General features: G+C 44.3%; 4 protein-coding genes across 4 annotated transcripts; 3 read left to right on the top strand and 1 right to left on the bottom strand.

The window, feature by feature from the left end:
- The first annotated feature begins 532 nt into the window (after positions 1–532).
- LOC128731014 (transient receptor potential cation channel protein painless-like) lies at positions 533–3,074 on the top strand. The gene is made up of 7 exons (XM_053824112.1): positions 533–554; positions 739–896; positions 1,305–1,661; positions 1,710–1,955; positions 2,097–2,559; positions 2,755–2,885; positions 2,970–3,074. The coding sequence occupies exons 1-7, from the start codon at positions 533–535 to the stop codon at positions 3,072–3,074; spliced, it is 1,482 nt and encodes a 493-aa protein (XP_053680087.1).
- Positions 3,075–7,271: 4,197 nt separating this feature from the next.
- LOC128721016 (uncharacterized) lies at positions 7,272–8,864 on the top strand. Its single transcript, XM_053814719.1, has one exon. It carries the CDS (start codon positions 7,272–7,274, stop codon positions 8,862–8,864), a length of 1,593 nt encoding a protein of 530 aa, XP_053670694.1.
- A 2,963-nt stretch (positions 8,865–11,827) lies between these two features.
- Positions 11,828–13,352, top strand: LOC128731253 (protein-cysteine N-palmitoyltransferase Rasp). The gene is made up of 2 exons (XM_053824359.1): positions 11,828–11,924; positions 11,992–13,352. The coding sequence occupies exons 1-2, from the start codon at positions 11,828–11,830 to the stop codon at positions 13,350–13,352; spliced, it is 1,458 nt and encodes a 485-aa protein (XP_053680334.1).
- A 29-nt stretch (positions 13,353–13,381) lies between these two features.
- On the bottom strand, positions 13,382–13,863 carry LOC128731255 (peptidyl-prolyl cis-trans isomerase NIMA-interacting 4). The gene is made up of 2 exons (XM_053824362.1): positions 13,767–13,863; positions 13,382–13,698 (listed from the first exon to the last, which is right to left on the bottom strand). The coding sequence occupies exons 1-2, from the start codon at positions 13,861–13,863 to the stop codon at positions 13,382–13,384; spliced, it is 414 nt and encodes a 137-aa protein (XP_053680337.1).
- Positions 13,864–13,924: the final 61 nt, after the last annotated feature.

Here is a 13,924-nt window from a genome sequence, read left to right as displayed (position 1 = left end):
ACTAACGCCAAGCGTTACTCAATGTTCCTTTTTAGCGGGCTCTGCACGAGAGTCTCATGGCGGGAGATTTTGTTGAATTCAAACGGGCAATTCGTCATGGGGCAGATGTAAATCTTCGTGACCATCGCTCAGAATACTCCACATTCGAATTGGCATGCACAATGCCTGGCAAAAAATCATTCCTTACAGCGTGTCTGTGCAACAAAGCAAATGTATCGAAGGTATGGAAAAGGATTTGTTGTTTATTATATTAGGTTTGTAAATATTTTGGGGGCTCAATGGCTGAAAGCGTTAGCGTGAGGGCTAAACACACGAATGGGTTCATGTTAAACTATCCCGTTGCGTTTAAAATACGCCTTTTCACATTTCAGGTAAGACATTAAAATTAATTAAGCAATTAAACTCATCTTCTACCCATATGTGTTTTATTGCGAAACTTAAGTATATTCTACAACATACAAAATAATGCTAGGCATATATTCAATAAGCTGTCTGACTTTAATTGTTTTTAATCATACGAAGGTATATGTACATGGAACTGATGGATGTGCATGGTAACTACTGATCCGTGAACATTTCCTTTCTTTAAATTAACACGAATGTCTTAATTCAACTAAAGACAAAACATTTTTTTTCAGTGTAACCCTGTTACCAAACAATATCCGATCCATCTGGCCGCACTATCGTTTGATTATGAAAATGTATCGACGTTACTGGATTTCGATTCGTCTCTCGTAGACCAAAAGTTCGAGGATCACACGGCATTATCACTATTATTTGCGAAAATCAATTACGATAAGCACGAGAAAGGTTTCGCGTGCATTCAAGTTTTGCTGGAAAACCATGCCGAAATTAACGTGACAGACAAGGACTTAATTTCCCCCATAGCGCATATTGTGCAGGGAAACGAACCTTGGCGAAAGATGATTTTAGATTATTGCCTAAGCAAATGCAGTTTGATGGTACACGACAGTGTACGGAGAAAAATCGAAACATTTTTCCCCGGAACGGAGATCCCGGTTTACGACATGGAAAAAGTAACGGTGGAAATTATGAGAGCTAAATTGTCCAATGGTTCGGAGGAAGAGTTCACTAAGGTCTATGGAAAATACTGCGATCAGAACCATATTCGTCACCTTCCGGAGAGAGAATGCAAAGAGCTGATAAACGTGGCGGTAAGCCGAGCAAAATTGTCCTCCGCCAAAACCCTTATTGAACATCGCCTCAAAAACGGTCAGTTTGAAGGGGACACGAAAGTACTATCGGGGCTTTTGGAAAAATGCTGTTTCCGCGGCGAACAACAGTTATTAGAATGGTTACTAGCCATCATTCCCAAGGAAAACGACAAGCTAGTAAATGAAGATCCATTGTTATCCCAGCTTGTGAAGAGGATGGGATTGAACATTGATAAAACCAAGTGTCCGTACTTCAAATGCATGACAATACTGCTGAAAGATGCACGGATTGAGCTCGACAAGCTAGATCATACCAATAGCACTGCGCTGCACTACGCTGTACAGTACAAGATCGAACACGCTCAGGAGCTGTTGCTGAAAAACGGTGCATACATAGGGGCGCAGAATATATTCAATGAGCTGCCAATTACCAACATGGATCCGGATTTGCTTGAGAAACACCTCGATACGTGCATTTCGAACAATATAATCAGTTATTTAGATTCGTCTTTGCACGAGGCACATTCGCGCAACCGTCGAATCCCGGGAGATGAAGATTACGGAGTGATAATAGATTATAAAAACTTCATACCACCAACGCTCAAAACAACCGACACCGAACAACAGGACACGTGCAAGAATGAGATGCGGCCCATTAATGATATTGCACAATCGCCCAGCTTAAAACGCTTACTTCGCCATCCGGTGATATCGAGCATATTGCTGCTAAAGTGGCAGAAGCTCTCGTGGGTTTTCTACACCCAGCTGTTTACTTCATTGGCAAATTTCATGTTGTTTACGATGTATGTATTGTTTTACGACGAGCAGGACGATTCACGAGGCCTTAAACTGTTCTTCTGGTGGTCTTCTATGATTGGTTGGCTGTATTTGATTTCACGACCATGCATTGCTGCCATACAGTGGCTGTGCAACATGCTGGCTTCTCAAGATCATTTATCAAAATGCGAGTGTAAATCGTTTGAGAACTTCATTAAACTACTCCTGATAATAGCATTCGGAACAGTGTTGCTGCATGAGCTTGACGAAGAATGGTGGAGAGGCCTCTCGTCCTTTGTTATCCTTTTGGCGGCGATTGAGGTTTTGTTCCTCACCGGAACCCTACCGGTGCTATCTCTATCGACATACATGACTATTATGGCAAAGGTTTCGAAAAATTACCTCAAGTGTTTGATGCTATATTCGACCATTTTGCTTGCCTTTGCGTTAAGCTTTTACACGCTGTTCCACGAGAAAGATAGAACTCAATCCGAGGGTAGCCGATCGGAAAATGCCACATCTGCAACGAGCCAGGACGCTAACAACCAGATCAAATGGTTCGGGAATTTGCCGCTTGCATTTTTTAAGACTGCAGTCATGTCTTTTGGTAGGTAAACAACGTAAAGCAGTTGGGTTTTCTCGCGTTTTCTTTCTTGCTCCACCCATTGGGAAAGACACATCGGAAAAATAATCCGTCATTACGTACGCATCTGTTTAATCGGTGTGGTATGACGGATGAATCCAGTGCCGTAACGGTGTGCAACTTTCAAACGTGTCTTATGTGTTGATTTTGTTATTTCAGGGGAACTCGAAGCTTCAAATATGCATTTCCAGTACTCCATCGTTAGCTATATCGTGTTTGCAGTATTTATATTTATTGTTCCGATGGTTTTATTCAACCTAATGAACGGCCTTGCCGTCAACGACACGACGGTAAGTACAATAAAATAGTGAGATCAAGTGCTGTGTCTTTGTATGCTTTTCAGTGCACTACATCTGAATTTTCCCTCTATCTAGGAAATAAGATCCGAAGCCGAAATCATCACCATGACACAGAGGGCGTTTTACATTTACAAAAAAGAAATTGCAGCAAGAACATTTAGATCTTTCAGATGTCTGTGAGTATATTATGCGCTTTCGGATAGGAGGATGCTAAAGATACATTTATTTTTGTTTCTGTAAAAATGTTTAGCAATAACAAGTTTTGGGACATGTTACTGTCTTTGATTCTCGTACCCAAAAGTTTGCAGCTGTTTGAGAACGATACTCAAATTGATTCCATTGCTGTTATGCCAAATCAACGGAATGCAATTATGTATTGGAAGCGGGTGAAAGCAGAAGCGAATCAGCTGCACGACAACAAAAAATGGTCTAAATGTGGGACTAAAATGGATGATGAAACAGTGAAATATGCGTTGGAAATTTTACACCCATCAAAAAAATGCCGAAAGAGCCCGATAGAGTACTTGACTAGAATTGAACAACTCATACAGAGATTGAACGTAATTGAAGCAGAACCATTGAACAAAACGGTTCAAAATAATTCATAAACTGAACTGAAGTGCGTGTGTGCTTAACTTGCTTAACACGGTTAAAATGCTTTAATCTAGGCGGTTTATGAAAGATTACTTATGCTTCTACTATCCTGCTATTATTAGAAACATTGAAAGAAGAGATTTATTATATCAAATATTAAAAAGTGCATTAGCAGCACAGTAAAAAAAGTGCATTCAAAACGAAACCACTTCCAATACGGAATCTGAGCAGTAAAGTTTATGCATTTGTAATTGCTTAGCTGAGGTGAAATGTGATAGCTTAATACTCATGGAACTAAAGCAATCATTTTGCAGCATAGCTAGATCATTTATCAGTGTAGCTAAAGAACTACCAAATTAGGAACACGTATACTTTGTTAACTATCATGTTACTGAAAATTGAAACTACAGAGTTAAACTTTCTTCTTTCTTGTAAACACATTGTTTATATTTTTATTAATTACTCATATTATTATTTTTTTACTCTTGAGTTTATTCACTATCATACGTGAGCTGTTATACATGAACTTCTGATATATCTCAGTGCTCATATTTCAGTAAATCAGCATTTTCACCACAAAGTACCATGCGTCTCCACAGTTATAAAAAAAAGGTCCTATTTGCAAAGGGTCAATTGTGAGCAGCTAAAAATATCACAAAATCACTGCATGAGCTGGTTTGCTCTTGTGAGTGATTGCTCCTGCTTTTCACTGTCGCGTTTGTAATGTTAGAAATGCGACGAAGCATGATACGATGCTATGATTAGCTCATTTCCTTGATAATAAATCTTGATAAGCATGCGGATCCATTGTGGGTGGACAACGCACTGAATCCACACGTGTACGCGATTGTCAGGACCCTTATGGCCCGGTGTTAGAGTAAAATTCCTATAGAAGCGTGTCCTCCGTAAAACGAATGGCTTTAATACACTGCCACCGTGTATGCCTGTAATGTTACGGTTCCTTTCTAAGAGCATTTTCCAGAAGCGAGTGTTTAATGGCATTAGCATTAAAGGTACGCTTGTCCACCGATCCCAAGCCCAGTGGGACCATGAACTTGATAATCCACGGGAAGAAACTCACCTTACCTTCATGAAGCCAGACGCCGGGTGTCGACAAACCACTTCCCTCGATTGGCGTACCAACCGGGGTTCGTCCTAGACGTCGAGGGGATCGCCGTGTTTCCTTCTCGACGACCGCAAGGTTCTTTCCGGCAATACATTCCCCGACATCGATGGAAAGGGTGCGCATGTGGTGTGTGGCTCCTATTACCGGTGTTTATGGCACATAAAAAAGAAGACTGCCAAAGCGTCTACCGTGCCCTGCCGAAGACGGCAAGTGGCTCGTAAGACAGGAGCTAACCCCTGCCAGACACGGCTGAGAATTCCCCCAGACAGGTGTCATCAGTGAGGAAGGTTAAGATCCTGCAAGGTGCATCCTTTTTTGGTGAACCTTGCCAATATGTGAGACTTGTAGGCAGAGAGCGTCTTAATTAAGTCGGAGTTTACATTGATTTGTTGCACGGAATAGCTTAACGATGTGTTAGTTTCTTGAAGCTAATTTTTAGATAGCATCAAGTCGTAGAAAGAAACTTAAAAAGTGTCCTTTTGTTATCGGAACACATTCCTAAAGAGACTTTTAAACTGCAAAATGCAACATTCAAAAAACAACAAACAGACAGCTGACGGGAATGCCATTGCTTTTGAAACTTCCTAAAGCCAAGGACAGTTGCGAATATCCCATTCTACCCATACCCGACCGTGCTGGAATCCCATTTGAAAGGGACAAACAAAAAGTTCATTGGCATTGAGCACGGACAGGAACCGAACTGCCGCCAGCCATATGATCGATCTCGATCAACGAACTGCGTCGGTTTCCGAATGGCAACAGTTTCAGAATCCCTGCCCACCAGGACGCATAGCCAGCCAGGAAAAAACCCAAATCGATCCGGCATCGATAATAGAGCGACGTTGAGAGCGATCACGGCAGGGCCAGCTGCAGCGCTGACAAAACCGGTCCAAAAAACACATACACACACGCGCGCGCGCTCGCGTACACCCGTAAAGGTGTGCCACCGTAACGCTCCTTCCCGGGCGAAAAACCTCGGTCCGCTCGCAAACGCAACAATGCGGAAAAATTCACCAGCACACGCCACGACACGAGCCCAAACGTGCACCGCGCGATTGTGTACGCAGCTGTGACGCAAGCGGCGATGCATCGAAGGGGAGCGCGAGAGACAGAGAGAATACGAAGGAAAAAAAAATGCGTCACAAAAAGGGACACATTACGGAAAATCAATCTGCCATCCGCGCTGCAGATTACCGGCGTCCTCGTGTGCCACGATGTGTAACGGTAAAGATCAGCACCACGTACGTGCATATTCATTTCCATCTACTTTCACGCTTTGCCGCATCCAGCGCTGCAACAGTTCAACCCAGGGCAAGGATCTACGAATAAAAAGGACCCCAGCGCAGCATAAAACTAATCATAATTAACAACCGGAGTGCCAGCTCCCCCTAGTGACGTGATCGCGAACCGGGTGCCAGCGTTAGCGATCCTCGCGGTGACGCTGTGACGAAGCAAAGGGGAAAACCCCGACAGGATGGGAGGAAAATTACAAACGAACCTCTCCACCCCCCGCTGTGTGGTTGCCTCGCGTGGTGAGGAAAGAGGTAAGAAAAACGGCATAACTTAAAACTAAAAAAACACACACACACTGTCTGTCGAGGTATGAATCACCAACTCGCCCTTAACGCCTCGTGCGTTATGCCGCGCTAAGATTGGCAGGATGGTACGAGAGGCAGGATGGCAGCAGGGAAAGCGAATCGAACCTGATGAATCGAATCGTGTCCTTTTTCTAAGGGGACAGCGGCGCAAGGAGTACGCCTCTACCGTACGGGTGGCGGGAGCGAAAAGGACCCACAAACCATTGGGAGGCGCACGCGTGCGAGCGAGAACGGTGGCGCAAAAAACGCACCCCGAAAATAGGAAGAAGGACGAGACGAGGCCACCGCCGTTGCCGCACGTGCTCGTGTTCTTTGTGTAGTGCGGGGTTGGGTCGCGTGCCGCCGGGCCCTTTCTGAAGTGTGGTTGGATTCGGGGTGGAAAAAAAAGGGCCACAACGGAGGATCGGTGTGTTTACATCCGTTCGTCGTAGTGTGCGTGGATTATGGATGTAAAAGCGCTATGAAAGAGGGGAAAGGAATCGGGCCATGTACATGCGCACGGCCAAGTACGCGTATACGCTGTGACGCTTTCGTCCTTCCGGCCATACCACCACCCAGTTCACGATCGCTGCAGACTATCTCCTGCAGGGTATCGTCCTTGCCAGGCGCGTTATGTACAACGGACCGGCGTTTCACGTTTTACACACGCTTTCGTTTTCTCTCTCTCTCTCTCTCTCTCTCTCTCTTTTCGTTTGTATTCCGTTCGAACGCGGTTTTACATCGAAGGGGAGAATAGCCATCGACGACCGCCGGTAGGGCATATAAATCGGAGCGCATGTCCCGGAAGGAGGATCATTTGGTGCCTGGCCACGGCCGAGGTCATATCGAGCAGTGCACCGGCAACGGCGACGACAGAGGGCGAGTTCTGTGTAGCACAGCAGAATTTTTGTAAATAGTTCAAACGCTCCATCTCCGTTGGATTTCGGGTGCCGAGCTCCCGCAAAACAGTCATAGTGCGTGCATTTTTGAGACCAGTTTCGGTTAGTGTGTGTCAGCCGGTCAGCGGTGTACCAACGACGACCGCGAAGAGGACGACGACAATCGGTGTGACATGCAAGGATGGCAGCTATCGCACAACCACACTCCCACCAACGGTCACCGGCGGGTGGTCTCCTGACCACGGTGGCCAGCCTACCGCCTTCGTACAAGCTGCAGTACGGCGAGGTTTCGCCAAAACCGGCCACCGAGCGGCCAACCGGTGATAGCCCGCTGGATCTGACCGTGCGCCAGGTGACGACCGGATCGCTGGGTCCGATCACACCTCCGGCCACACCGTCACCGCTGAAGAAGCGCTACCGCGAGGACAATCAGCTCAACGTGCCGCTCAAGTGCGATGAACCATCGGCGAAACGTGCCAAAGCCAGCGAACCGGTGCTGCTGGACGTCAAGAAGGAGCTGGCCACTCCGGCGAAACTCACCATCGCCGGTAAGGCTGGGGCCACCGAGGACGAGGTCGTTATTGCCAAGGGCCCGCCGAGAAGTTCGAAAAATCCTCCCGCCTCAGTGGCGCCCTCTGGCGGCTCGAAGGAACGCCGCGCCAAAGCCATCCGCAAGCTAAAGTTCGACGAGGAAAACTCATCGCCCGTGTCGGGCACGATCATCATCTCGCTGGAGGAGGCGCTCAGTGGCGATACACCGCGCGAATCCGGCGACATCGATCCACAGTTCAACCTGGTCGAGGTGTCGGATGAGGTGCGTGCCGAGTTGGCCGCGATCCCGAACGTGATCGGTGGCTACAACTGCAAGCTGTGTCGGTTGGAGTTCGAGGATGCGTTTGGGTTGGCGCAGCATCGCTGCTCCTGCATCGTGCTGCTCGAGTACCGGTGTCCCGAGTGTGACAAGCGGTTCAACTGTCCAGCCAATCTGGCGTCTCACCGGCGTTGGCATAAACCACGTGACCAGACCGGTAAAAAGGGTGGCTCGGGAGGCGCCAAACCGGAGCCCGGTCACGATTCGACCGACTCGGACGGGGCTACGGGTAAGTTCCGGTGTGATCAGTGCGATAAAACGTTCAAGCGGCCAGCCTACCTCAAGAAGCACCAGCTAACGCACAGCAGACAGGCTGCCAAGGGCACCAAACCGGCCCCGAAGCGCAGTGCAAGCCCAAGCACCACTACCACCGGTTCGTCTCAGTATCGTAGCGAGGACTCGAACCACTCGAACCATTCGAGCCAGTCGGCGGGAAGTAGCGCAGTAGGCTACGCCGGATCTTCAGACGGTACCGGGTGCGTTGTGACGGAGCGTTTAATTTCGCGATCGCAACCTCCGCCGCTTACGATGTTCACCATCATCGCGTCGAATGATGGCGTGCTGCATGAGAGTGGTAATCGCGGGTCCGGATTCTTCCAAGGTCAACCCGCGGTACGTTTCGTGCACGAGCGTGCTCCATCGGTGGTGTCCTCGTCGGGACGGGGCAGCGCGGCACCCGACCAGGACGACGCGGATAGTGACTGCGAGGAGCGCACGCTGGTCATCAATGAAGACTACCGTGATGGCGAAGACGAGGACGATGGCGAGGACGAAATGGAGCGCCAGTACCGGTCGGCGTACTGCGACCGGTTTACGGAGGAGGAAAATCTGGCCGCGGCTGCCCTCGCACGGCTTCGCAACGGACCTTCGGTTATTCGCCACACGACGGCGCTGGTTGTGTAATGTAAGTACGCCTAGCCTGTAAGATTTGTGCGTTTCGTTTGAGAGTTGGTTGTGTTTCGTTTCCGTGTAACCCCGAGTGAGTAACAAGCCCATAAGCCCAGCATAGTTCGTAACATACCGCCGCTGGTGATCGCTTTGATCGCCGATCGGTCGAAGGAGCCTTATAGCTTTTTTACAACAGAATTTACCGTGCACACTGTGCGCAGCGTGACGTTCTACCGCGATACGCCGCCCATTCCATTCGATTCGTGTGGGATGGCAGTTTTCAATTTGCCATGCCTGATGCCGCCACTTTTGTACATTTGTGTATCGAACCCGGACCGATTCTACAGCGCCATACCAAAGGAGTAGTTAGTGAACAAGGGGGAAAACGCGAGTGCGAACCTTCGCCCCATTCAGCTAGTCATAAGAGCTATAGACTGAAACAGGCAGCAGGATGTACAGTTTTCGAACCAAAGAAACACGAGCAATGCTAGTCCGCAACGTGTAAACGAAGCATAGCTTCAGGGATATTCTAGTCGTAGTATCTTAGGTTAACATCTGACGGAAGTTTCGGTGGAGCGTTTCGAGTGGTTAGACTTCATTTCAGTTTTGATCGTTCTGTCTCTTTCCTTTCTTCTATTCAATGATATTTCGATATTTTTTATCTAAACATTGTAATTTACTTAACACGTTGCCACTCAACCATCCTTCCGGTTGGTTGACGAGCGGCGTACTTACTCTAAAAGCTAACGCTAATGCTACGGAAAACAAAATCAGGAACTTCCGTCCTCCAGTCATACTTCTTGTACATTCGAGTTTTGAAATTTACGAAATTTCCAAAACCTCACCCCCCAAAGATGAGTAAACATCTAGTCAGTTCGCATGTAGGTAGGTTTAGTGGAGTGGTTTTAATTTATCGTAAACGAGTAAGTAGCAATTTAAATGTGCTCTTCTTTTGGCCAACAGCCATAGACAGGTTACAGTTCGCGTTTAATGTTCTTATTCATACTCATGATCAACAATAGTCCAACAACAGTGCATTTCGCCATTCCTTGACAATATTCCAAGTTCATAGTAATTGCACCACTTTCAGACCTACGATGATTTCCTCCCATTGTATCCATCATTGGCCAGAGAGACAAAAGACCAACAACAGCAGTGAATGAGATATTCGCTACTGCTTCATAGTTAGCTTCTTTTGTGTGGAAAAGCGTTACATTTGGTATACGAGTATTCATTAATCATTTTATTACCTAGCAAAAGCTTTCGAATGCATCAATTTTTACATGTCGCATCGAAACATTGTTGCAGGTTCGGGAGTAGCTTTTGCAATCGCGCGAATGAAAGTGCCATTTTAGATAAAAACAATCAATCTCGTACATTGCTTTAACCCAATGTCCGCGAGATAGGTTTCAACTAATAATGCACGGAATGTACTTATGCATGCGCACATTATGTAGAGCCGAGTTGTAAGAATTACTTTTAGACGATTAAGGTTTAAGGTGCAAACTAGTCATGAGACATGAGTTTATTTTTCTAGTCCCGCTTCATATCCAAAGATTCTACCAAAGATCTAGTTTAATTTATTGAACTTTTTTCCAAACCGGCAGGCCCAACAGTCAGGGTGTAGATGTAGTAATTATTCTATGGACATACTTTTGAAAGTGTTCTAGTCACTACTTATTTTCTAGTCACTGACTAGTCATATTTATTATATTCATCTCAAATCAGCAGCATTCAAGAGATCTCAATATGTTATAATTCATTGCAAGACTAGTCACTGTATAGATAATCTAGTCCGAAACACCAAATATTGCTATTTCGTAGTATTTATATTATTTAGTCAGCTGTAAACCTGCATTGATAGGAGACAGGCTTATTGAGGCTAACCAGTCAGCGGAACTACCAAAGATAGTATTAACTTTAATTGCAAAGTAAGATTAAAAGGGTTAAATGTATTTATTTATTTATTTATTAGTGTACTTATTTATCAGTCATATTCATGTAATCATATACATAATTAAAGATACAATTTAGTATCTGCATATATTTATAATCATGCTTAACTTTTCAATTGGCTATTGGCGGTAGAACCTCACGATGCACACCAGCAAAACAGTTGCCTGACGAAGAACGTATAACAATAAGTATATGAAACAATCACATCTTACTGTTATTAAAACAAGAGGATACACAAGGAGAACAATCGCTTAATATATCTTGTTGTGGAATGTTGTTAGGAGCTTCTATAATATTTACTCGAAAAGACAAATTTAACTTTAACATATTAACCGCTCAAATTTTGGAGCATTCGAAGCGCGGCACATTTAAAAGGAGACAAACGTTGAAGGGTTACGAAACAAATCGAATTTGTGATATTAGAAGAGTAAGACCTACAAGATCCCCGCTATTTATATACACATGATGTATTTGCTTTATGCAGTTTTCTTTCTCCACTTTTCTCAAACATTCTACGTTTTTTGCATGTCATTTACACGTTAGCTCTGTAATTTTAATTTTTAAGTAAGCTATGGGCGAAACAGACAACTAATGTATAACGGCAACGGCCTGGGTTTATGTAACTTTTATATACGTATTATAACATTTAATTTCTTTTGTATTATTTTAAGTGGGTTTGAAAATGTCTATAAAAAACGAAAAGAAAGTACAATAAAGCAAACACAAAAAAATCGAAATAAAGCACTTTTATTGAACGTTTTTATCCGAAATATATTGGATCATGTACAAATAGGTTGCGTTTGATATATCATATAGTAATGTTGGGATTAGTAATACATAACGTCTTTTTTAATTTTCTTTTTATGTATATCAATTGCATCGTGTTTGACGGTTCGAGCAGGGATGCATGTTCGTGCTTTGAAACGTCATGTTTAGTTTGTTTTCGCTCGTTTATGTTTAATGCAATTCGTTGTGCGCATTAATGTTCACAGATGTTCTAAGTATGTTGGTATATTTTTACTATGGCAGAAAAATTAGCGACGGAACTGATCGTATGCAGCATACTGTACATTGCATGTCTTACATATTCGTTTTACAAAAACTACGAGCTTAGCAACAGTGAGTATACCGAAGGGCAAAATGCATCCCTGTAAATGTTTCTTAAAGATTTTACTTTTATTTTTAGACACGCTTGTGAACTACAGAACTCTTGAACGCGGCTGGTCAATATTTGCTGGTCGACGACGCGATGACTTTGATTGGGAATGGGAGCATTATATATCGTTCATTAACCGGCATGGAGCATATTTTTTCATTCATGCCGGTTTAACGGAGCTATGTCGCAAATATTGTAAAAAGTATATTTCCATTGTTTTAACTATATTTGGATTGATCGTGTTATATCGCATGTACAACATACAGGTGTTGACGGTGCTCGTATTGCAGTGCCTTTCCTTTTATTACGGAAATCCTTCAAAAGGATACCGACGAACGATTTGGTTAAAAACATTCCTATGGATCGCCTTAATTAACATTTTCAAGGTGTGGTATTTTTACGACAAATTGAACGTCCATCTCAACATTAATAACGATCAATTGCTGGAACTGAGCCTTATCTCCTCATGGAATGTGATCAAATGTATTAGTTTTTGTTTAGATAAGCATAATGTTGGGCATGAGGAGGAACATTATGGCTTGTGCGATCTGTTCGGCTACGTATTGTATTTCCCATTGTTAATAATGGGACCTGCCATAGTATACAGTCGTTTTAGAACCATACATCTCCCTAAATCGAATCCTGCTGGGTTTGGCGTTAGACTATACGCACTTGCCAAACGCCTGGTAATGGCTTCATTTTGGGCATTTGTTATGTTAGCAGGACAACACTTCCTTTATGTGAACCTCATTCAGCAAGATCTCTTACTACTGCAAACGGTCAATCTATGGGCGCTCTATGGGCTAGGGTTTTTGATGGGACAATTTTTCTATATAAAGTATGTAGTATTCTACGGCGTAGGAATTGCATTCGGCAGATTCGATGAGATTGACATGCCCGCCAAACCGATCTGTATCGCGCGAGTTAATCAGTATTCAGATATGTGGAAGCATTTCGATAAAAGCCTCTACGAGTTCTTATCCAAGTATATCTATTTTGAACTTTGCACGAAAACGTCTGAACTACCGCGGAAAATACTTGCCAGTCTAGCTACTTTCGCATTCATTTATATTTGGCACGGAGTATTTTTGTTCATCCTCATATGGTCTCTGATTAACTGGGTGTGTATATTGCTTGAAAGATTGGTGAATCATTGCACACCCGCAAAAAGCCGTTGGCGAGCAATCATTGGAACGCATGTGTTCATTCCTTCGGTACTTTCAAATTTTTTCTTCTTTGCATCTGAGCAAGTAGGTTTTATTTATCTCCAGCGAACGTACACCGAAGATATCACTAATTACTTAGGGCTGTATGCTGCTTCGTATTGTTTCTACCAAACAGGCCAATTAGTAAAGATTATTCAAACGAACCGTGCGAGTAAACGCGAATGAAATAAAAATGTAATAAGCATTTATTTGTCCTACTTCTTCCCTTCCACCATTATAATATGATATCCGAACTTAGTTTTTATGGGGGGATCGGTATATTTGGGAGCATTAGTCGTAGAAATCGGCAGCGCAAATGCTGCATCCTGGAACGGTCCCACCATGGCTCCACGAATCTGCCAGCCTAGGTCACCGCCTTGGCGGGCCTTGTCTTCGCTATAGTTGGTAGCAACTACATTGAATGCCTGTCCTTCTTTCAACTTTTCAAGAGCTTCCATTATTTTGCCTTGCTTTTCACACAGAATATGTCGAACCTTCACGGCAGATCCTCCTTTTTTCTCCTTAGCAGCGCCTATAATCAATCAATCCATCGCGTCAAACTATGTTGGGAAATAGTCATTTTTTTCACCAATATCTTACCTTCATCTGCTCCGCCACCTCCTCCTTTTTTTCCACCCGCGCCACCCTTCGCTGGAGCAGCTTTTGCTCCGCCTTTAGTATCCTTTTTCGGAGGCATAGTACCAATTAGCTATTGTTTTCAAAACAATCCTGCCGGCTTTTTTGTTTTCGTGGACTCC

The sequence above is a fragment of the Anopheles nili genome, chromosome 2 (genome assembly GCF_943737925.1).
Source record: "Anopheles nili chromosome 2, idAnoNiliSN_F5_01, whole genome shotgun sequence".
Classification (NCBI taxonomy): Eukaryota; Metazoa; Arthropoda; class Insecta; order Diptera; family Culicidae; genus Anopheles; species Anopheles nili.
Note: the sequence above shows the minus strand (reverse complement) of the source record. Positions and strands in the feature narration are given on the sequence as shown.

Bases quoted from the DNA above. Each gene is read 5' to 3' on its own strand.
- LOC128731014 (XM_053824112.1), top strand. From the start codon at position 533: ATGGAACTGATGGATGTGCATG. The intron at 1,662-1,709 runs ATAATCAGTTAT...CATTCGCGCAAC, and splicing joins ATACGTGCATTTCGAACAAT to CGTCGAATCCCGGGAGATGA. The intron at 2,560-2,754 runs GTAGGTAAACAA...TTGTTATTTCAG, and splicing joins GACTGCAGTCATGTCTTTTG to GGGAACTCGAAGCTTCAAAT.
- LOC128721016 (XM_053814719.1), top strand. From the start codon at position 7,272: ATGGCAGCTATCGCACAACCACACTCCCACCAACGGTCACCGGCGGGT.
- LOC128731253 (XM_053824359.1), top strand. From the start codon at position 11,828: ATGGCAGAAAAATTAGCGACGGAACTGATCGTATGCAGCATACTGTAC. The intron at 11,925-11,991 runs GTGAGTATACCG...TTTTATTTTTAG, and splicing joins AAACTACGAGCTTAGCAACA to ACACGCTTGTGAACTACAGA.
- LOC128731255 (XM_053824362.1), bottom strand. From the start codon at position 13,863: ATGCCTCCGAAAAAGGATACTAAAGGCGGAGCAAAAGCTGCTCCAGCG. The intron at 13,699-13,766 runs GTAAGATATTGG...GATTGATTATAG, and splicing joins AGGTGGCGGAGCAGATGAAG to GCGCTGCTAAGGAGAAAAAA.